At 43.3% G+C, this 24,417-nt stretch overlaps 1 protein-coding gene across 1 annotated transcript in view; it reads right to left on the reverse strand.

Moving 5' to 3' along the window:
• Positions 1-24,417, reverse strand: part of ITPR1 (inositol 1,4,5-trisphosphate receptor type 1) — a 318,159-nt gene that overhangs the window by 197,166 nt on the left and 96,576 nt on the right. The window contains exon 5 of the mRNA XM_060161317.1: positions 3,554-3,669. Coding sequence (XP_060017300.1) covers positions 3,554-3,669 — 116 coding nt within the window. The remainder of the gene's footprint in view (positions 1-3,553; positions 3,670-24,417) is intronic.

The raw sequence follows: 24,417 nt of genomic DNA on the forward strand, positions 1-24,417 counted from the left end.
AAGCAGGAACTGCACAAAGTTAACAGCCAAGACCTGCAAGTCATGTCAGGGATCCTGAATCAGGAGACAGTGCTGGTTTCCTTTTAAAATTTATTTAAAACAGAAACAGCATGAAAGAGAGAATTTATTGTTTATTTTAGAAAGGAGTTCAAAGTTCTTGGTCACCTTTAGGATCGCCTTTTTCAACTCTGTGGCTTTTTCATGGTTCATTTGTGGGAAGGGGCGGGAAAAGGAACTGCTGATGAAACAACACACGTATCACAGGCTGAGAATAGTTGGCCAGAGGACGTCATCCTGCTGAGCCATTCCTGTACTGGTGTTGAGTGTTACGTTTTAAACTTTAAGGGAAGTAGCTGCCAACATTTTTTAAAAACTGAGAGATGACACATCAAAGCACGGATTTTAGCTTCTCTTGAAGAAGCAGAAGATGTGGCGGCAGTTCCTGGCCCACCTTCCCACGCAGCAATGGCAGGGGAGCGGAGCTGTCCCCCAGACCCGCACACAGGCACACGCCCCTTAGCAACCCAGCCCACCAAGGCCTCTTGGTTCCAACTGGCTTCCTGCTTGGCCATGAGAATCTGAATTTACAACTACAGCATAAAGAGCGTAGGAGAAGAAAGGGTTTGAGACGGATTAAGAATACTTCAGTGGACAGAATCAATTTCATCCGAGAAAAGGGGCCGCAGGACTGCTAAGGCCACACGCCTTCCACCAAGATGACCCCACAGGCGTACGTGCTAAATGGCTCTCCCAAGAGACGTGCAGAATTGAGCAACCTTTCCTACCCATTTAACTCGATTCCCATGCTCCCAGTACAGACTTCGGGGGCGTCCTGGATCCTCACAGTGATTGGGGAAGGAGGGGATCGCTACTCATACTTCACGGACAAGAGCCAGGGATGCTGGATGCCCTGAAATGTATAGCACAGTCCTGTGCAAGGAAGAAGCATCGTTCCTCCCACACAATTTGGTATTCCGGTGGACAGTCACACGGCTTAAAAAGCTGCAACTTCTGAGCCAAACCCTTAACTCCACTTTACACATGAACACAAAGCATGGATCTGCATGGTTCAATTAATAATATTATTAACACCTTTTCCAAAACTGAGAGTGTTATTTAATAAAGAGAAGCGTGTACCTTGCATTCTTAGTAACATTACCAAGAGCGGCTGACCATTTTGGAACACCACATTATGGAAAACATGCTTTTTGGGTCACCAGTACTATAGACCTACATCGGCCACAGTCTTCAGCTGCCTCATTCACGGGGTCTATACAAATAGGTAAAAGCATTTATTTCCTTACGTCCTCTAGAGTGACTGTGCAATTATAAAATTTATTACTTTCCCTTTATTTTGCCTTTATAATTCAGTTTCAAAACTTTGATATCTTGGGAGATTATATTATTTACAGATTTTATTTCCTATTTATATTTATAGTTACATAATATTTGCTATTCAGAGGGAGCAATGGGTCTGCTGAGGTTGAGAATATCTGCCCTAAAACCATTAAAATAATGATGCAATCCCAGAAGCCTTCAAAGCAATCTCTTTGCTTCTGTTGTTTTCTTTTTCTCTCCTACCCTCTTACTCCCACAGGATGCCTCACTCTGAGGCTTACCTGTCACCTCCTCTTCCTCCAGAAAGCCCTCCCTGACTACCATATCACCCATCCTTAAACTCAAAAGCGGATCTGACTGCCCCTTCTAGGTGCTCCCACAGCCTCAGTGGTTTGCCCTATAATAGAACTTGCTACAGTCGTGTCACTACCTCTTTACTCTTAATTAGCTATTAAGCTCCCAGAGGGTTACGATGCTGTCACAGTTTTATCACCCTCACCTAGCACAGGGCTCACTCCTTCATTCAACAACTATTTCTTGAGCACCTACTATGTGCCAGACACTACTACAATGCACTGGGGATACAGTGGTGAACAAGACAGGCACTGCTCCTCATCTTGTGGTGTCGTCACTCTACTGAGTGACAGATGCTAATTAAGGGAACTTTTAAATACAACTGCAGACTTTGATCAGTGCAGAGAAAGATATAAACAGGGTGCTATGACGGAGGAAAGCAAGGAACACATGGCTTAGATAAGGAGACGGGGAGAGACCTCACTGAGATGACTTAAACTGAGAGAGGAAGGAGGCAGAGGTCTTAGCTTAGGCAAAGTCAGGAGAAGACTGTTCTCAACAGGACAAATTGCAAGCGCTAAGCTCGTGAGACTGTTAGGAGTCTGTGGTGCTCAAAAAAATAAAATGAAAGGACACAGAGCAAGTCTAGCTGGTTCAGAAGCCTCAGAGGGAAAGCAGCGTCCAGCAGGCACAAAGTCTGCATTTCATTTTAAGGGCCATGAGTGCCTGTGTGTCTTCACACTGGAGGATCAGCTCATGGAGGTTAGGGACCTGGTCTTCTCATCATGCCTGGAGCCCCTCACCCCTGTCTAATATAGTATGTGCTGAATAAAGGAGTCCCTTCCATGGGCCCTACCTTACCCAGTGCAGCTGGCTGTGACTCTGTCATTTATTAGTCACAAAGAGAGCAAGCGTGAGCCCCATGTGCTCACAGATACCCCACATCCTCGGCTGCCATCACTGAGTCTCAAGAAAGAACTTTTTTTTTAAATTAAGTTAGTAAATATTTGAGCGCCTACCATATGTTGTAGGCAAGAGGGATACAGCAACGAGCACACCTGACACAAATTTCTGCCTTGGAGTAGTTTACATTCTAGTGGGGGTAGAGAGCTGATAAATAAATTAGAAAGATCACGATAAGTGATGTGGAGAAAAATAAAGCAGAACCAGGGAGATGGGGAACGGTCTGCAATTTCAGTACCACCCTGGATATACGTCATGTCTTTCTTCGCCACATCTCAAAGAAATTCCACACAGATTAGCCTCACAGAAGAATTATATCATCTCGACACTAGAAGAATTATAGCATCATTTGACAGATGGAAAAACAGGCTCAGAGAGGCTCAAAAATTTGCTTATGGTCACAGAGCACATCAGCCGTAGAATGAGCATCTCTTTTATATGCCAAGTAATAGACAAGATAAATACAATGATAAAAGCTAAAATTTTCTGAGCACTTATCACATGCCAGGCATTGTTCACGTGCTTTTTATGTTTCATGTAATCCTCACAACAACCTCTTGATGTGTATATTATTACCATTCCCATTTTACAGATGAGGTAACAGAGGCACAAAATGGCTAAGTAACTCACCCAAGATGTCCAGTTAGTGAGTGGTGAAGCTAGCATTCTAATCTAGGCAGTTGGCTTCCTGACCCTGTGCTCATAACCAGTACCGTACCTAAAGCCATCCCAGAAAGGGCATGGCTGAGAAAAAAGAAACTCTCAAGACATCTCAGGATGACTAGGACCCACCTTTCCTTAGGGTCAGCTCCCTTTTAGCCCTTTATCAAAGACTGTATGAAAGCTGGTATCCAGAGCTAGAGGACTGCAAAACTCATCTTCCCGACCCATTCCACTCGGACACAACCCAAATGGCCGCTCACGAGACCTCGCCATGGAGCTCCATCCCAATACGTACGTGTAGTTTGTTAAGTAGTACTGCGTCTGTCGTGCTGTTGGCTCCTGGCTTAGCGGCTTTCCAGAACTGCTTCTGGGCGGAGTAGCGATTCATGGGACATAGTTTAAAGAGGCAATCTACAAGTGAAACAAACAAGTAAAAACTGTTACTGAGGAGGTATATACACTCAACCTATGAAAAAAACTTTCCCCTTTTATTTCTATAACGCATTATAAATTACATGAAAGTGTAAATGGTAAGTTACAGGGCCCTTTTACAAACCTCTCCTCTGACCTTTAATTCTCACCACCATTATGTGAGGTTAGAAATGAGGAAAATGAAACTTCTAGAAAGTTAAGTCAAATGTCCATTGTCACACAGCCAGTTAGGGGCAGAGCTGGGACTCCAAATTCAGAGCTCTCAATGCTGCCCCAGAGTTATCTCCTTTCCTTTATGATGGACAACTTTAAGGGCAGTAGTCTCACTGTATGCAACAGTACATACAAACATTTCTGGATATAAATCCAACTCACTTCAATTCGACTACATTAAAAAAAACAACAACAACAGAAGCTTATTTGGAGACACCTCCTTGGGCAATGGTCTCTTGAGTGTTGTTTACCAGATGACTCTCTGGAGAGCAGGAAGAAAATAAATGAACTTGCAGAGACATCCTGTGTCTTCTCCCTCTCTCTCAGTGCGTGGTGATGTGCTTCTGTTTAGGAATGCCTGGGGTCATGACTTTTTACATTGTTTTATGTAGTAGAACTAACTCACAAAATGGACTAGTGGCTTCAAAAGATGTCTGCAATGAAATCAAAACACCGAAGAGAGGAGTAATGCAAACCCCACAAACAAGAAAAAGGAAAAATGATGATGATCTAACCAGATGTGAAAAAAAAGTCACCCAGATATTAAAAACTGTTTTAAAAAACACTTAAAATGTTGTCTAATGATGAACGTTGCCCTGAAAGCACCCATGTGCCTTAAGATATTCATGATAATATGCTAATCATGATTAAGAGGACACATTATTGTTTAATCTTAATCTTTTTCATCAACGTATATTTTCCTGCTTACTTTTATAATGAATACAATCTATTAGTACAGTGACACATGTATATAACTTTTAAACACAAACACACACAGAGTTTAGGGGTATTTTTGTCAAAATTTTTTGATAGGGATATGCCATAGAAAGAGTTTACAAATAACCGCTCTAAAAAACTAACACTAGGGCTTCCCTGGTGGCGTAGTGGTTGAGAGTCCACGTGCTGATGCAGCGGACATGGGTTCATGCCCCGGTCTGGGAAGATCCCACATGCCGCGGAGCGGCTGGGCCCGTGAGCCATGGCCGCTGAACCTGCGCTTCCAGAGCCTGTGCTCCACAACGGGAGAGGCCACAACAGTGAGAGGCCCGCATACCGCAAAAAAAAAAAAAAAAAAAACACTAGAATTGATACTCTCTGAAAATTTTACCTTTTGACATACAGGATTTTCAAATGGTATTTGTAGAGTAAAATTAATAAATTTGGAATGAACACCCAGATTTGGGAAAACTGCACCCTGAAAGTAGATCAGAGCAAGCTTTTATAAAAAACTTAATCTACTAACTGTATACTTATTCATATCTGTTCACTGAGACATTCCCTGAAAGGACACTGAACAGCTAAATACTGTTTTTGTCTTAGCCAAATAACTATCTCAAAGTAAAAAATATTCATCTACTGTCAAGGACACAGATACTAAGTCTTTCCTCTAATTCAGCTGGAATCAATGAACTTTTACGAAGTACAATGCATACAAATACTTGACACTGTTCAGAAAATAATTTTTAATCAATTAACTGCAGAAAAAAAGGTACTTTCCCATTTCTTTAACCTCCTTCTTCACTAAATATTTCTACCTAGTCACAAGCAGCTACGAGACAAATATAAGATCACTGATATCCATCTTTATCAAGAGTATAATCCATCTACTGAAAGGAATTGTTAGTGCACATGAAAGACGCTATCCAGGTCTTTAGAGAACAAAGGACATGGCAGGAAACTGGTTTAAAAGATAAAAGTTTCATCTCTAATGAAACTCACAGGTCATTGTTATTTACTGTATCAGTGGCAACTTCATGACGTCACTGAAAGACACAGTTTTTCTACCGCTTTGATATATGTGAACTCTCCATTCACCTGAGAACAATCACACACAACCATGAGACTACCAGCCAGTGTTAAATGTCCTATCTTTGACACAAGACAGAAGGTGCCACTTGCGCAGGACCAGGGTGACTTCCTTGATAATCACAAGACTTAACACCAAAAAACCATTCAAAACACTTAAGTCACTGGTATTAATATCTGGTACACAACTTTTTATGGATTAAATGAGGTTAATAATTTCAATTTTCATCAATAAGAAGACATTGAGAAAAACTATTATTTTTCCCTCCAGCACAATTCATATGATGATGGCTAACTGGTATGCATTACCATCCCACCCCATCCCACCCATAACTTGACTTAAGTTGATTTAAGGATCCGGCTGGATCTATAACGCCAAGGGATTAACATGCAATGGAAAGTACCATTTTACAACTGTTGATGGTATTGTCAGTGGGTATAACCCACTTAACAAACCAATGGACTACAAACAGGCTCAAATTTCAGATAGCTTTCCATTGACCTAAGATGAGAGTGTGAATTGAAGCACTGTCAATCCAACCAAAGCCTTGCTGTAACTTCCACAACAACTATTTTTCTTGGGCAAAACAGCATTGTACTGGATTAAGCGTTTTTACAACCGTCTATGTAAATATGAGATGCTAACATACTAGTAACAGAACCAAATTAGCCTTGCTGATTTTGTCCTGTCTTCCCAGTTGCTTAGCAACTGATTCAAAGTGAAAATTAGATTAAGCAATTCAAATATGATGTTAAAGTAACCTTCTGAAATTTTGCACTTCAGCGGCTCTGCATTGCCCTTTGCTATTTGGATGGCACAGCAGGACAAAGTTAAAGTTCTGCTGGATCCCAATACTGTGCTAAGTATAGAAATGCACAAATATAGGGAATCTGGTGGAAGAATTGTACCTATTTGGGGGAAGTATGTATGTGTGTATATATATGTGCATGTACACACACACACACTGTGCTTTGATTTTGCCCCAAAGAAATGCCACAAAGATGTGACAAGTGATTTTTCAAGGCTTTTAAAAAATAAACTAAATTAAGCTTTCAAAAAATTACTTTGGAATATTCCTAAGCTTTAGCAGATGCCACACTGGGCTAGCAAAGGAGAAGTGAGCGGAATGGAGGGGCTGGGTTAAGTGTTAAAGGGCACGCGGGCTGAAAACAGGCATAGCTGATCTTGCATGGTTTAAAGAGCATTCCAGGGACTTCCCTGGTGGCACAGTGGTTAAGAATCCGCCTGCCAATGCAGGGGACATGGGTTCGAGTCCTGGTCCGGGAAGATCCCACATGCCGCGGAGCAACTAAGCCCGTGCGCCATAACTACTGAGCCTGCGAGCCACAACTACTGAGGCTGTGAGCCACAACTACTGAAGCCCGCGAGCCTAGAGCCCGCACACCGCAACAAAGAGTAGCCCCCGCTCGCTGCAACCAGAGAAAGCCCACAGGCAGCAACGAAGACCCAATGCAGCCGAAAATAAAATAAATAAATAAATTTATAAAAGTAAATAGATAAATAAAGAGCACTCCAGAACTTGGTTGAAGGGAGACCACTCAACTGCTTAGCAGCTGCATTAACCATGACCTTAGGACTTGTGGTGCTTGGTTAGGAAAAGACAGGAGGGGATTATCTGGTGGCACAGTGCTTAAGAATCTGCCCGCCAATGCAGGGGACATGGGTTCGTGCCCTGGTCCAAGAAGATCCCACATGCCATGGAACAACTGAGCCCGTGCACCACAACTACTGAGCGTGCGCTCTAGAGCCCGCGAGCCACAACTACTGAGCCCACGTGCCACAACTACCGAAGCCCGCATGCCTAGAGCCCATGCTCCGCAACAATAGAAGCCACTGCAATGAGAAGCCCGCACACCGCAACGAAGAGTGGCCCCCGCTCGCCACACCTAGAGAAAGCCCACGTGCAGCAACGAAGACCCAACACAGCCAAAGATAAATTAATTAATTTTTTTTAAAAAAGAAAAACAGGAGGAAGAGGAGCCACAGGTGTGCTTGGAGCCACCTTGATGGGGTTCCCAGCGGGGTGAGAAAGCAAGAAGCCGACCTCAGAGGGAACCACACATCAGGGACTCAGTGAGAGAATGAAGTCTGCCAGAAGAACGGCCGAAACCCCCCATCTCCTTGCTGTCCTCCACATCCTTAGAACTTTGAACTCTAGAAGGTAAAGTGCCTGATGGCAGGGACTCGTGTCTGTTCTGTACACTCCGGTAACCCAGGGGCGAGGAGTAATGTAGCGGCACAAAGATGGTTGTTGTATTAAGGATTTAAACATGCTGAAATCCCTAGGTCTCCAGAAGCGACATCAGGTTTGTCCTAAGTCACTTCCAGCTTTGAGCCCCCAGCAGTCTATTCATGAATCCAATGACTACTTATTAAAGTGCCTACTATGTGCTGGGCACGGTACAGGGGGCTGAGACTAACAGTGAACCCAATGCACAAGTTTCTTAGTATAACCCTAGTGACAGCGAAAAACTAGTCAAATACACAACTTGAAGCACACAGCAGGTTAAAGGACTATGGAGACGAGAATTATCTATCAGCCCAATACGACTGGTGTGGAGGAGTACCACTTTATACGGGGTCATCAACGAAAGGCATGTCCACGGCTTCTGAGCAGAGAGCTGCAGGGTGAGAAGGAGCCCGGCTTTGATAACAACGTAGAGGCAACGCCTTCCAGGCAGAGGGAACAGCAAGTGCGAAGGCTTCGAGTTGGAAGGAAATCTTCAGGAGGTTAAAAATGAGCACAGAAGGGCTGGAGGGAAGCGGACGAAGGGAGAGTTGCAGGAGACGTGTCTGGAGAAGCAAGCAGGGGGCCACATCACGCAGGCTTGTGTGGGTCACGGGGAGGCACTGCTTGTCCTTGTGGGAAGCTACCAAAGGGCTTTAAACAAAGACGAACCTGGTTTTTGTTTCTACAGGAGCTTTCTTCTGGCGATGGTACCTCCTAAGAAAGGGAAGGCCGGGAGGGGGTGGATTTAGAGGAGAGCAGGAGAAATCAAGAATCTTATTCTGGCTTTGCTTGGTTTGAGATGCCTATGAAACAACCAAGCTGAAATGTTCAGTGGGCCATTGGTCAACTAGCAGGTTGAAAATACAGGACAGTCAGTAATTTAAGGGGTTAGGGGCAGAAGAAGAGGAAGGATGGGGGTACTGGAGAAGAGAGCTGAGGAAATCAGTACGACAAATGCAATGTAGCGACTCATCTTGGCTACGGAGATCTAACCAAACCTGGAGAATATGTTAATTGAGCCTTACAAAAGCTTGAACTTGATTCACAGTTTTCAGAGGGCAGAATAAAGACCTTTCCTCTCCTTTTCCCCTCCCCCAACAAAAAACTCCAGCACAATGAAAATTAAAAACAAAAAAAATGCAACTTCATCTTCTGAGAAACTCAAGTCCTTCTTTCGGAATAAATGAAGATGGGAAGGGGATGGAGAGGTAGAACTTGAGAGATGGAGGGAGGTATCTACAGTGAGGGTACCAGTGAGAAGCAAGCTTATTTGCCCTACGGAACCCTGGAAAGGCTCAGGAGCCCATGATGACACTGCACAGGGCATCACTGCCCAACCTGGAGCAGGGACAAAGGGCCCATGGGCTGAGACCCAGGAGTGATGGGTCGTCCCCTCCGCCTGCCACATGGAAGCGTGATGAAGCCTGCAGAGGGAGAGGACACTAGTAAATGCTACAAAAGAGCTAATAGGCAAATCAGGACAAATGAGATGATTAAGAACTCCAGGGAAAAGCTGTGTACCATTGATAAAATGTAGTATGTGTTTAGCTCAATGGTGAACAATATTTACACAGTCATAAAAATCTAAGACTAACTATTAATTTAGCCAAAAAAAGTAATACAACTTTAATGGGAGGATGGAGGGGGAGCAGGAAAGTATCGGAAGCCACCGTCATGTACAATAACAGGAAGTGAACAGGTGATATTTAAGATAAATTCATCTACAGATATGAAGAGACACACATCATCTAGAAATACAGTGGTAAATACCAGAATAAAATGCTAAAATGTTTTCAATTGTTGCCTCAAAAAAGTGGGAAAGCGTGAGGTGTCAGACATAAGACCGTTATTTTTATTCTGCATTTTATCAATATTTGACTCTTTTAAGTTCAATGCACATAACATAAAATTAACCATTTTCAAATGAACAATTCTGTGGCATTTAGTACATTCCCAATGTTGTACAACCACCTCTATTTAGTTCCAAAACATTTTCTTCACTCCCACGAGTAAACCCTGTATCTATGAAGCAGTTCCCCTCCAACCCATGTATCAATGAAAATCTGTAACTTTTAAAAATGACCTTTTCATACTAAATCACTGTTCAATATCACAGTGAGATATCACTTTACACTACAGGGTGACAAAAGCCAACAAGCTGGATAATAACAAGGATCAGAGGGGATGTGGAAACCTTTCTGCACTATCGTTCAGTGTGGCTACAAAGGAATGCACACATAACCTCTAACATATAATTCAGCAGTTCTCTGCTGGGCAAACATTCCAAAGAAATCTCTCCCAGGTCGCCAGATCTCGCACTTCCACACGTAGAAGGATGCTCTAGGAAAAAGGGCGATGAGAAGGCACATCTGCTCTTGAGCGCACTGGCCTGGAAGCAACATTAAACGTGTGCTCACAGACCATCAGTGATAACCAATCACATGATCCCCCCCACCCCCATGATGCCAGGAGCTAAGAAATGCCCTTCAGTCGAGTGCCCAGGAAGAAGAAATGAGTTTGCTGTGGACCCGAGCAACCCCTGCTGCAGTCTGTCCTCCACGTTGCCAAGCGCCCATTTCACTGTCTCTTACCCCATCCACTGGCTGATGTGGCGGTAGTTAACTAGGCAAACACAGTCCCTCATCGCACAGAATTTGAGCTCTTCTAACCTACTTCACTGATCAAAGAGATGAACAGTCAACAAGCTATCATCTTTTTAAAATTCTTCATTCAGTGAGTATATATAAATGCAATTTTATATAGGGAGAAATCAAGGGTAGATTTACATGAGCTCAAATATGAAAAATTTAAGTGTTGATCGTACATATCTTGGCTTCTTTTGAAAAAGAGGCAACAGAGTAAAAATTTCAGAAGGAGCAGACAATATGATTAACAAAGAGAAAGGGGAATGTTAATTCCCCACCAAGGGAGTTAAGATTTCAAAGAAGCAATGAAAGGGGAAAACAAAATTGTTGGATTTTAAGGACTTTCCCAACTCATACTTACTGGACAAACAGCTTCATGAGGGTAGAGTTTATCTGCCTTCTGTATCATCCTGTCCCTGGTGCTTTCAGTAAATATGGGATCAGTGAATGAGTACTCAGTCCATGAGTGGGTACTCAAGGTGGAAGAATGCTCTTCAACGGCAGTTCACAAAAGGAAAACCTACTCCTATTTCCAACAAAAGCCTTCCATAAACAAGTAATTAAGTCCAGTTCAGTAAGAGGAAACCAGTACATCACACTGTTGTGTCTGTTGCATGCGAATCACATTTCCCCAAGCCAGAACAGAAGAAGCCCTTTGAAGTCCAGTGACATTTTCCAATAGGGACTGCCAAATCAACCTTCCATTACCTATCTACAGAAAACACAGACTTTGTTCCTGAGAGACAAAGCACAACAAGGTAATTTTTTCCCATTAAGGTGACCAGATGCTTTTTCTGAGTAGAAAACTCAGACTGAGGACTCCCAAGATTGCTCTCCTGTACCTTTATCATCTTACCTGGTTGCAGGACCATCATTCACAAACACATTAAAAACGAGAAATGTAGGGAGAAACTTCCCTTTTTGACCTACTTTAGCTTGGCCAATTAAATTTTTATTTACCTTTTTGAATACAGATCAGAGAAGTAAAAACTTAGTTGGGAAGGCAAGGACTCCTCCCATTGTGGAAGACACACGGGCCCAGGAGTTCCTTCTAGGGGCAGCCCCAACACAGGTACCTGCCTTCGCTTGGACAGCTGGGGCCTCTGCCCTGGACTCTGCACCGGGACACATGGATACAAAGTCCCAGGGCCAGTTCAAGACTGCTCGTGGGAGCGGTGCCGGATGTGTCCACAGGAAATGTCCAGAGCCTGCCTCCCCCAGCACTGAGTCTGGTTCCCTGCTGAGTCTGCAAGTGACTGATAGCCTTTCAACAGTTTCCTCCTGGCTTAGGTGAGTCAGTTTCTGCTGTCTGCAACCAAAAGTCCGAGCTGACCCGTAGAGTAACAAAAATGCCAAAAACAATAAGAGACAAGGAATCTGGAAACCCGGGTTCCAGCCCTGGCTCCACCACTCACTAGCCAGGAAGTCACAGCCAGGTTACTAAAGCTCTCTGTGTCCACACATCTTCCCTGGAAAACAGATGATCCCCAAGGCACCCCAGAGCCCTAAGACCTGATGATGTTTGTGGAAGCTTATAGACCACGTCAGAGAAGTCACAGAAAACCCAAATGTGGAAGCACTGAGGTGTACGCTGATCTGCCATCTGGAAGAATGGGTTTAAACCTCAGCTCTATTCTATGTTGTATGATCTTGGGGAAAATTATCTCATCTCTGTAGGTTTTCATTTCTTGCCTATAAAAGGGCAATAACCACAATGGGTAACTCACAAATTAACCTAGAAGATTAACTACTTCATTTGAAGCACTGAGTACAGATTCCGGCACAGAGTAAACAAATATTAGCCACTAAGACAAAATGGATAAACGAATTGCATCTCATGCTCCACGTTAATGCTGGACAGCTACAGACGACTGTTATACATAACGACATGGATGCATTCCACAAACATTTTTTTAAAATTTATTTATTTATTTTGGGCTGTGTTGCATCTTCATTGCTGCGCGCAGGCTTTCTCTAGTTGTGGCAAGTGGGGGCTACTCTTCATTGTGGTGCACGGGCTTCTCGTTGCGGTGGTTTCTCTTGTGGAGCATGGGCTCTAGGCACGTGGGCTTCAGTAGTTGTGGCTCGCGGGCTCAGTAGTTGTGGTTCGCGGGCTCTAGAGCGCAGGCTCAGTAGCTGTGGCACACGGGCTTAGTTGCTCCGTGGCATGCGGTATCCTCCCGGACCAGGGCTCGAACCCGTGTCCCCTGCATTGGCAGGCGGATTCTTAACCACTGTGCCACCAGGGAAGTCCCCACAAACACTATTTTGAGTGAAAGAAACCAAGGCAAAAAGAGTCCATTTATACTGAATGAATCCATTCACGTGATGTTCAAGAACAGGCAAAACTTTGCTAGAGCCACAGTCAAAATAGCAGTTACCTTTGGGGGCGGTATTTCCTGGGAAGGGGCACTTTCTGGGGTGCTGGAAATGTTCTCCTAGCTCAATCTGGGTGGGAGTCATGTGGGTATAAGTGTATTTAAAACATCAAGCAGTGCTCACATTTAAGGTTTGTGCATCTTTGTGTGTGTGTGTGTGTGTGTGTGTGTGTGTGTGTGTGCGCGTGTGTGTAATACCTTAAGGAAAGAAAAAACTGAGATAGTACTTGTTCTCAAAAAAAGGAGGATGATCTTGCTGATAACAGAAAAACAAATTTCCCCTTCATGTAAAAGGTTAACAATAGTGTCCGACTTCTGTGGCTGCGAAAACACACCTTGTTTTGTCAGGGTTTGGGTTGGGCGCTTACTGGTTCATAATGGAGAGGAGGAGGTGCAGAAGGGAGATGACATCACTGTCTCCCCAAAGGGCAGCCGTTACTTGTTCACCGCAGGACACTCTGGGCAATAAGCATTCCCTGGCACCAAGCCCGATGCCCGGAGGTATTCTGACCGAGTCCCTTTTCCCCACTGATTCCCTGTTCTATCCAAATACCTTTAAACCACTAACAGGCAGCGGTTTTAAATCTGTAATGAAATGCCATGTTGTCTGACATTTGCTTCAAAATAACTGGGGAGGGCTTCCCTGGTGGCGCAGTGGTTGAGAGTCCGCCTGCCGATGCAGCGGACACAGGTTCGTGCCCTGGTCCGGGAAGATCCCACATGCCGCGGAGCGGCTGGGCCCGTGAGCCGTGGCCGCTGAGCCTGCGCGTCCAGAGCCTGTGCTCTGCGACGGGAGAGGCCACAACAGTGAGAGACCCGCGTACCACAAAAAATAATAATAATAAAAAAAAATAACTGGGGAGACAGAGATGGGAGGATATAGATGACTTGAGATTGGCCATGAGTTGCTAACAGTCAAGGTGTGTATTGGGTACATGGAGGTTCATTATACTATTATTCTTTCAATTTGTATAAGTGCTTAAATTTTTGTATAATAAAAGATATTTCAATATCTTCAAAATCATCTACTAATTTATTTTCAAATGCGAAATTTTTATAAAAATCAATCAAATGTTCACCAAGTTCAAAAAAAGACTTTTTAAAAGAGGAAGAAAGGAAAAAAGGAAGAAAGGGAGAGAGGGAAGGAGGGGGAAAAAGGAAGAAAGGAAGGAAGGGAGGGAGAAAAGCATGTTATTTATATCATCTGGTCCAATTTGCCAATCTACCTGAAAACCAATATACTCTAGAAAGGAGTAAATAGCTGGATAGACCTGTCAAATAAATCCAACAGTCACAAAAAATTGAGCTAGGATGCCCAGCTCTGTGTTAGATATACGAAGAGTAAACAAAATCGTGGACTTCAGGTTAAAAATCTTGCTGTGTAGATCTCTACATGCTCGTTATCTCTCAACGCAAATCAAATCTCACAGTGCATGGCCCTGGCTATTTCAAACACTACAGCTCATGTGAACCTCTGAGGATATGTCACATCTTCTACAAAAGGGCATTCAGAAGGTCTGCAACACGTGGTCTGAAAAGACTTACATGAGCTATTGGGTTGGTTATCCCAAGATCCTCCTGGAAAAATACTTTTGCCATCAGAAACGCCCATTACACGAAGGAAACGTACACAGTTTCTCCTGCATTTGATTTCTCCTTCATTCAACAAACATTTCTTAAGCACATGTGTGCTGGAGACACAGTGTCAGTAGAACCTGGGCCCTGAGAGTCCCTGGGGAGACAGACGGAAGCCAACAGGTAGCTCCAAGGTGTTTGGAGCAGAACATCTAAGCCAGCCCAGGCAGACATGGGAGAGACAGTGTCCGAGGCCTTCTCAGCTGAGCTTAACAGCATCTACTGCTCAAGCCAGTGGGTGGGGCAGGAAGAGGGATGGACGACATGGAAAGAATGAGAAGTTGGAGAAACCTGTTCCATTATATGCTGCACATCCTGCTTTTCTGTGACGTGGACCAGACCTCCTGATATGGCCCATGGTCTAGAAGAGAAAGGCTAATACTGCCAGCCTGCTGGCCCTCCTCTCACCCCTACCTAGGCAGGGCGGGGGCAGGGGCAGGGAGGAGGGCATCACCCTTTGACCCCATGAGTGCCCTTCCCTCCCACGTTCTCCACGTGGTATTCAAGGCAACCTTGGCCAAGTGAGCAAAGCTGTCACTGCTGGTTTGTATTCACATCTCCATGGAGAGGCAAGAAGGCAAGCAGACAACGACGACCAAAGGAAGATGCAGCCCCATCTGTCCTGCTCTGTTCGTTTGTTTCCTGGTCTCCACTGAAGACCTAGTGACCCAACTCTGGGTCCTTCGGTGCTTCCAACCCAGGATTCCCCAACCAGCCCCTTTCACACATGATGTGGGCCACTCCCTATACATAGTTGTGATTTTTTTTTTGCATACTAAGCACACCCTCAGTGAACAGATTACTTCCAAAGGGACCCTTTCACCAACCCTAACTCAGCGAAAAGGAACTAAGTAAACAAATCAGGAGTCACTCAAAGATGGCATATATTTACCCTGAATAAAAAGAAAAGTCATTTTCTTAATTTATTTCACGACTTAGGTTTCCTTTACTTACATTTGATTTTTAATCCTAGCAAACACAGTCTACCATCAAACAGCCTTTACAAGTTAAAATATCTCTCAAGAAAAATGACTGTCAAGATTTTTCTCTCCTCCAGAACACGTATCTGAAAGACATGATACATTCCCACCCAAAACAGTGGCTTATTAGAGTAGCAACTCTCCAGGAAGGCACCTCAAGAATGACCCCTTGCTTCAAAATTATTACACGAGGGTTTCTCAGCACAGGCCCGACACTGTGGGCATCACCTATAATTCTTTCTTGGGGGGGCAGGTGCTGTCCTGTGCATTGTAGGAAGCCTGGCGGCATCCGTGGCCTTACATCTCAGGGGTCAGTAGCACCCAGGTATTACAATCAAAAATGCCCCCCACTGAGGACCTCAGGATTAAGCCTTCCTTCCCAGTCTTCTCATGAATCAATGTCCTAAAGTTACCGAAATTGACAAAATGGAGGGATAAAGACAACGGTAGGGGGTGAAAAGGGAAGCATTCCAGACCCTTCCGTACTACATCTCAAAACCACATTCTTTGTTTGCTGTATTTGCAACTCTACTTTATCGCTACAGCTCTTGTTCTGAAACTGACTCCCCTGCCTAAAACCCTTTAGGGTTGTGATTCTCAGCCCTGGCTACTCCCCACAGCCACACAGGGAGTGTTCAAAATACTACTGTGCTCTGGCCCCTCCCCAGGAGATTCTAACTCCTTGGAGGTGGGGTGTGAGCAATTTTCCCTCCCAAACTCCCCAGGAGATTTCAACTGAGAACCACTCCTTCAGGATTTCACACCACAGCAGTTGAGCTCAAATTCAGAAGTACAAATATCATAGTTGTCAGGGGATTTTATCAATACAAATTAATACAAATGCCTGAGTGGAGGGACAGGGCCTAGGAATTGCCATTTTTTTTTAATAAATAAATTTGTTTGTTTATTTTTGGCTGCATTGGGTCTTCGTTGCTGTGCACAGGCTTTCTCTAGTTGCAGTGAGCGGGGGCTACCCTTCGTTTTGTTGCATGGGCTTCTCATTGCGGTGGCTTCTTTTGTTGCGGAGCACAGGCTCTAGGTGCACGGGCTTCAGTAGTTGTGACTTGCAGGCTCTAGAGCTCGGGCTCAGTAGTTGTGGCGCACTGGCTTAGTTGCTCCGCGGCATGTGGGATCTTCCCGGACCTGGGCTCGAACCCGTGTCCCCTGCATTGGCAGGCGGATTCTTAACCACTGTGCCACCAGGGAAGTCCAGAATTGCCATTTTTAACAAGTTCTCCAGGTGATGTTTCTTTTTTTTTATTGCGGTATTGTTAATTTACAATGTGTGTTAGTTTCAAGTGTACAGCATAGTGATTCAGTTATACATATAACTGAACTTTTCCAGAGTCTTTTCCTTTATAGGTTATTACAAGATGTTCCCTGTGCTATACAGTAGGTCCTTGTTGTTTACCTGTTTTACATATAGTAGTGTGTATCTGCTAATCCCAAAGTCCTAGTTTATCCCTCTTTGGTAACCATGTTTGTTTTCTATGTTTGTGAGTCTATTTCTGTTTTGTAAATAAGTTCATTTGTATCATTTTTTTGGACTCCACATATAAGTGATCTCATATGATATTTGTCTTTCTCTGCCTGACTTACTTCCATAAAAAAGAATGAAGTACTGCCATTTGCAGCAACCTGGATGGACCCAGAGATGATCATAGCAAGTGAAGTAAGTCAGGTGATTCTAATGTGAATTGTCCCCAGCCGCACTCAGAAAAACACTAACCTGCAGAATAAATGAATTCTAAGAACGGGACTTCTCAAACTTGAACATGTAGACCAATCATCTGAGGATCTTGTTAACAGGAAGGCACTGATTCAGCAGGTCTGGAGACAGGTCTGAGAAGCTGCATTGCTAACAAACTGTCAAGTCATCTGGAAGTTGCTGGCTTGGGGAACCACTGTGAGTAGCAATGTTCTAAGAAACTGAAGTCACTGCCAGCCACTTGGATTCCCCAGTCCTGTCAGACATACCTCAAAGAGCTTAGCAAGCAAAGCGTTCAGATGCCTCAGATGACAGCGTGGTGCACAGAACATCAGCTGGGGATGCGCGGGCTGCCCACCTTCCCACCCACCTCTCCAGTTTCATTTCTTTAAAATGTTCCTCCACCAACACCCCGCTCCCACCATTCCAAAACACTTACAGTTCTCACAAACATGTGCCACATGTCACTCTTCTGTATTTTTACCAAGTTGTTCTCTCCGCCTGAAACTGTATTCCCAGGTCCCCACCTTGACCAGCACCATGGCTATTTGCTGCCTAGGCCACTCTTCATCTCTCACATGCTTTCAGCTCACCTCAAAGGCCAGCTCCCTAGAGAAGACCTCCCTGTTCCCCATCCTACCTGACTCTGCTACAATGCAGACTCATCACTCCCTCCTCCAGGATGCCAAACAGTGCCTTTCTCCCTTATGATGTATGTAATAGGTACGTGGACCATGAAGGACTCATCTATTCAGTGGGAAAAATTACTTCCTCTGCCCCGGATTTAAAAAACAAACAAAAAAAACCCAGCAAGACACTGACTACCCTAAGTTGCAAACAGTGCCAATTCAGAAATTTAAATTATCTAAACCCTTATAATGATCAAAGCTGCCAATATTATTTCAAGCCAGGTTTCCACTCCCGCACTCCCTTCTGACATACACCTCCATCCTCCCCACCGTACTCCCATCCTGCCTACTTCACTTTCCGATCCAGGGATCAGGGAAGAGATGAGGGACAGGAGAACAGCAGAGTCCTTCCTTGGCTAGCTTCACACTCTAGCCCGGCATGACAGATACTTAGAGCTGCTTCATTCACGAGCACTTTTTCTTAGATTTTTATTTGTAAATAATTGGAAACTTACAGAAAAGTTGCAAGAGTAATAATACGAAGACTACTCTTTACCCAAAGTCACCTATTGTTAACATTTTGCCCATTTGCTTTACCATTCATGCTCTCTCTGTATGTACATATACAATATATAACACTTCATATGTATGATACATACATATGACATAATTTCCTTAACCACTTGGGAGTAAGTTGCACACATTATTGTCCTTTATATTTACTTCAGTGCCCATTTCCTAAGAACAAGGATATTCTCTAACGTAACGATGGTGCAGTTATCAACTTCAGTAAATTTAACATTGATCCTATACTTTTATCTCAACTTTTATAGTCCAGATTTTCATTTTGTCATTTGATCCAATAATGTCCTGTCTAGCACTTCCTGATCCAGTCCGGGATCCAATTTAGGATGAGGGAATGCATTTAGTTGTGATATGACTACAGCTGTTACACATCTTTTATGATCATGACATTTTTTTTAAGAACACAGTCCTTTTTAAAAAAACAGAGCACTCCTCATTAGGGGTTTGTCTCATGTTTCCTCAAGGTTTGACTCCAGCTGGGATACTACGTAAGGGATGCTGTGTGCTTCTCGGGGCGTCACATCTGGAGGTGTACGGCATCCATCTGCTCTGGCTGGCACTTTAATAGGCATCTTGGAGGTGAGCCTGCCATGGCTAGATGTCCCTCCTCTGCATTCCCCCTTCAGGGGGAAAAGCATCTGTTCTGGCAGTCACAACCCCTCCGCAGCCAATGAAGGTCCGATCCAGCAACCCTAGGTTCTTCTCCATGGGGCGCCCTTCCTGGCTAAGAAAAGCCCCACACCAGCTCACCTACACCCATGGCCCTTATGTGCCCAGTGGAAAAAATCACACATTCTTTGCCTGAGGAAATGGACGCCAATGTAGCAGAAATGCTCTTTTACTTTGCTGTCAACAGAGCTAGACAGCCTCTTTCATCCCCATATATTCCCTGGTTGGAATCAGACACCCTCATCCCTCCCAGCAGAGGAGACACATACCCAGATCTCCAGGTAATCCAGTAACTGTTTTCAGTGAATGCTTTTATAAAGACTGATCCCTCAACAGGAATGCATCATCCTCTGTGTCCTGGTGCCTCAGCAGAGACTTCTGACTTTATCCTACCTGACCTCCCTCCCACCTTCCACCTCCACAACTCTGCCCATGCCTGGAAACAGAAGTCTACGGTTTTATTCATCCCTGTGTTCCAAACAGCCTAGCAAACACATGAGCCTTCCCTAACTGTTGCTGAGCTATAATGTACCTCCCACCTAGAACACACCGTCAGACGCATTCAAAAACTGTCATCTGAAAAACGGGTCTTGCCTTATTTCCGTCTCCTTTAGTTCTTTTTTTCACTTGTTTAGTCAAAAGTTGATGCTTTAGTATTTTAGTTAATGTTTCTGTTTTCTTTTCATGTTTTGTTACCTGTAAGCTTGAAATTTTTAATATGTACCCATTTTTTATGGATCTATCATTTACATCCAACAAAATTCACACTTTTAAAGTATACAGTTCAACAGTTTTTTAAAAAAATTCAGATATCACCACTATCTAATCCCAGAACACCCGCATCTTCCCCAAAAGAAACCCTGTACCTAGTAGCAGTCACTGCCTGTTCTCCTCTCCCCTCAGGACCTAGCAGCTTCTAATCTACTTTCTGTCTCTATGAATTCTGGACATTTCACATAAATGGAATCATAAAATACATGGCCTTTTGTGACTGGCTTCTTTCACTTAGCATGTTTGGAAGGTTGATCCATGTTGTGGCAGGTATCAGTACTTCATTCCTTTTTATGGCTGAATAATAGTCCATTTTGTGGATATACCACATTTTGTTTATCCATTAATCAGGTGATGGACATTTGAGTTATTCCTACTTTTTAGCTATTATGAATAATGCTGCTAGAAACATTCACATACAAGGTTTTATGCAGATCTGTTTTTACTTCTCTTGGGCATGTACCTAGGAGCGGAACTGCTGGTAATATGGTAACTATATTCAACCTTTTGAGGAATTACCAAACTATTTTACAAAATGCTTGCGTGATTTTACAGTCTCAGCCGTATGAGGGTCCCAATTTCTCCACATCCTCACCAACACTTATTACTGTCCACCTTTTTGACTCTAGTCATACTAGTGGTTTCTCATTGTGGTTTCCATTTGCATTTCTCTAACAACTGATGATAATGAGCATCTTTTCATGTGCCAATTGGCCGTTTGTATATTGCCTTTAGAGAAATGTCTATTCAAATCCTTTACCCATTTTCACACTGGAATTGTTGTTGTGTAGTTCTAAGAGTTTTTGTGTGTGTGTGTAATTCTACAAGTTCCTAGACACTAGTCCTTAACAGAAAAAGGATTTGCAAATACTTTCTCCCTTTCTGTGAGTTGTCTCTTTACTTTCTTATTGAAGAGAAAGATACTGTCCTTTGAAGGTTTTAAGTTTCATGAAGTCCAATTTATCTATTTTTTGTTTTGTTGCTTATGCTTTTGGTGTCATATCAAATAACTACTGCCTGATCCAAGTTCATGAAGATTTATACCTATGTTTTCTTCTAGAAGATTTATATTTTAGCTCTTATCTTTAGATCTTTGATCCACTCTGTGTTAACTTTTGTGTATGGTGTGAGGTAGGGGTCCAACTTCATTCTTGTTCATCTGGGAATCCAGCTGTCCCAGCACCAGTTGCTGAAAAGACCATTTTCCCCTTTTAATTGTCTTGGTACCTATGTTGAAAATCAGTTGACTATAAATCATGGGTTTCCTTCCCCTTTGCTTCTAAGAGGCAATTAACTGTACACCCAACACTTCCCACACTCAACTATCAGCAACAAAAGGAAAAAAAAAGTCTATTAAAAAAAAAAATGTTCTAGAAACTCACCAAGAAAGCCTACAACTATAATTAAACACATTTGAAAATGTAAAATTAGTATTATTTCTCTCAAAGTTAAACAAACATATATATAAGAACCAAAGCCACCATCTATACTGCACTCGAGTATGTAAGAATGTGTGGTGATGCAACTGGGTCTGAAAACCCAACTTTTCAAATACAGAAAGAAGACAGAAGGTCTTCAGAATGGGTTCTGTTGACATATAAGGCAGTGTGAGATTACATTCCAAGGCTACTTTACTGTCAATAACTTTTTAAACAATGGATATGACAACATACTTGGCAAAGTTAGCTTTGACGAAGTTCTCTTCCAGGAATAAATTCAGCTTGGAATACTGAATGAATTTCTCTAAAGACCACAAAATTAGGATGTGGTTTCATGAGCTGTACCACCCAACCAAGAAATTAAGTGGGACTCTTATTTCTCCATTCCTGTGTTGTGATGGCTACTGAGGTTCTGTTGAACTCTCATTCGGGAAGCAAATAAGTCTTAGAGGGACAGCCATAGAAATTAGCTTTTATGACACAATCTTGACCTTCTTCCAAGGAATGTGTCTACCACCATTAACTTTAAATTCTCAGAATACCAACCTTCACACCATAATCTCCACATTACAATTTCTAACCAGCCCACAGACTATCATTTTACGCAGAAGACACATAAACATTCACATATATTTGACAAATGCCAGGAAAGTGTTCTCAATTTAGAAGCCAAAAATTAAAGCTATTTAAACCCTTCTCAAAAAAACACAGAACAGGAAGGTCGGTAGAGACAGCCTTCTTTCTGAGCTCCAGCCTGTCAAAGAGCCCATCTGCATGTTCCCCAGCAAGGCCACCCAACAAGACCCAAGGTTACCTTCTCCTCAGAATCACAGAATCATTTAAGACCTTAGAAATCCTAGATGCCAACCCCAATCCCTGGGGGAGCTTGAGAGAACATGACGAGTGGCCAGAAACCGGGGCCGTAATGTCCAAAAATCTGCCTTGAATGGATAAACAAACTGAGTTATGCAATGGAACTGTGCTCAGCAGTAAAAAAAAAAGACCAGACTTTTGACAGAACCACCACATGAATGAATCTTAACATAAGTATGGTGCATGGAAAGAGGCCGGACAAAAGAGAGTGCATGCTGTATGATGCCATTTAAATATAAAATTCTAGGAAATGCACACTAATCTATAATGATGAAGCAGATCAGGGCTCCCTTGGGTAGGGGTGGCAGTGGGGTAAAGAAGGAGGGAATAGGTGTTAAAAGGGGGCAGGATGAGACTTTTAGGGTGGTGAATATCTTAATTATGGTGATGATTTCACAGGTATATACATGTGTTAAAACTTACCGAAGTGTACACTTTTTAAATGTGGAGGTTATTGTATGCCAATTATGTTCAATACCTCAATAAAACAATTTTAAACAACAGTAACACAAAACTACATCCACCACCTCACAACAGGGCATATTGACGTGCGAACCGGACACTGTCAAGCCCAAGACCAATTCAGTGCAGAGGAGATCCGACTTGTGCTAGTGCCACGGAAGGAAAGCCATGACCCCAAGGACCCCAACTGTAAAAATGCCATCACTGGGTGGGTGAGGGCTTCAGCCAATTACTTTCATTCAACGATTTTCATTTTTAGAGTTCATTACTTCTCTTGACCCCAGTTTTATGAATCAAGTACAGCATCACAAATCCAACTGGCTGCAGCAGCCATTCAAGAATTTTAAGAAGGTGAGGACCACAGGAAACGAAGGGATGTTAGCAAACTGTAGAGTGCCTGCCCTCTGAAAAACTGTCAGTTTCTGACCATTTTGCCACCTAAGAACACTAATCCAAAGTGGCTGGATCTTCTGAATTTTCCCCCAAAGCCAGAACTTTGTGTTTTTATGTAAAGTATACAATTTTAAAGGGTGAACCAACTAACTCAATTTTTAAAACATCGTGCAGGTTAAAACAAAAACTAGGGAGAGCAGGAGTCAGCCCATGGGCTGATGATCTGCAAATGTGGACAGAGAGGCTATGAACACAGGCTCTGGGTTCAAGACCAGCTCTATCCCTCCCTGCTCTGCAACCTCAGGTAACTTAACCTAAGATCCCATATCCTCACCAGTAAAATGGGGCTATTCATAAAGGACCTACATCTGAGGGTTGCAGTCAAGACGAAATGTTTAACACCTAGAAAACCCCCAGTACATATCACCAATAGTATTCTCCAAATGAGAGCATGCCTCACTTCAACAGACTTCTCCAAAAATAGATTTGTCTTTTGTATTGAAGCTGCAGATGGCATGAAGCTTGGAGTGATCTTAAGAACACTGGTGAAGCAAACAGGCTTCAACAGGCCAGAGGAAGGAGACAAAACAAACCACATCACACAGGTTCAACAGTAAACTTCTGCGTGCTGGGGAGCAAATCCTAACTCACTAAGGAAGATACAGGCAATATGCAACTCGGAAGGACTTGGAGGGATGTGAGTAGAACGTGTCAGTGTTTTATGGCAACAAAACATGGTGGGGAAGAGGGCAACGCATTACTCATGATCCTGTGCACTAATTAGACCACAAGTGAATACGACATCTAGTTTTGGAAGCCACGCTGTAGGAGACACAGTGAACGGGATACAGCCAGAGAGAGGCACCAGGACACCCAGTGGACTTGACAATGTTTCTGGAGGAAAGTAAGGCTCGGTGAAGTTAAGTACCTTACGTGAGATCATACCTGAACTGAGACGCTCCAAATCCAGAGCCACACTTCTAGACATACTTTTGGAAAACTTCATTTGGAAAAAGTTAAAACGATTTACTGTACGACTTGATAGAGCCTTTACTATGTTCCCATGCTTTACGAGCACCTTAAAACATGGACCACAACTGAGTGTCCTAAAACTTCTCTACCTTTGTTTTTATTTATTTTTCACCTTTATTGTTATTATGTTTTAATCCTCTGGTCAAACTAGGGTTTCCCAAAACAGACCCAGATAACCAAGTAGGGAGAAGACCTCCTTGCTGCCCTCAAGAATAACAGGACCCTGTTATAAAGGGATTGGACTGCCACAGGCAGTG

Source organism: Lagenorhynchus albirostris, chromosome 10 (genome assembly GCF_949774975.1).
Source record: "Lagenorhynchus albirostris chromosome 10, mLagAlb1.1, whole genome shotgun sequence".
Lineage (NCBI taxonomy): Eukaryota > Metazoa > Chordata > Mammalia > Artiodactyla > Delphinidae > Lagenorhynchus > Lagenorhynchus albirostris.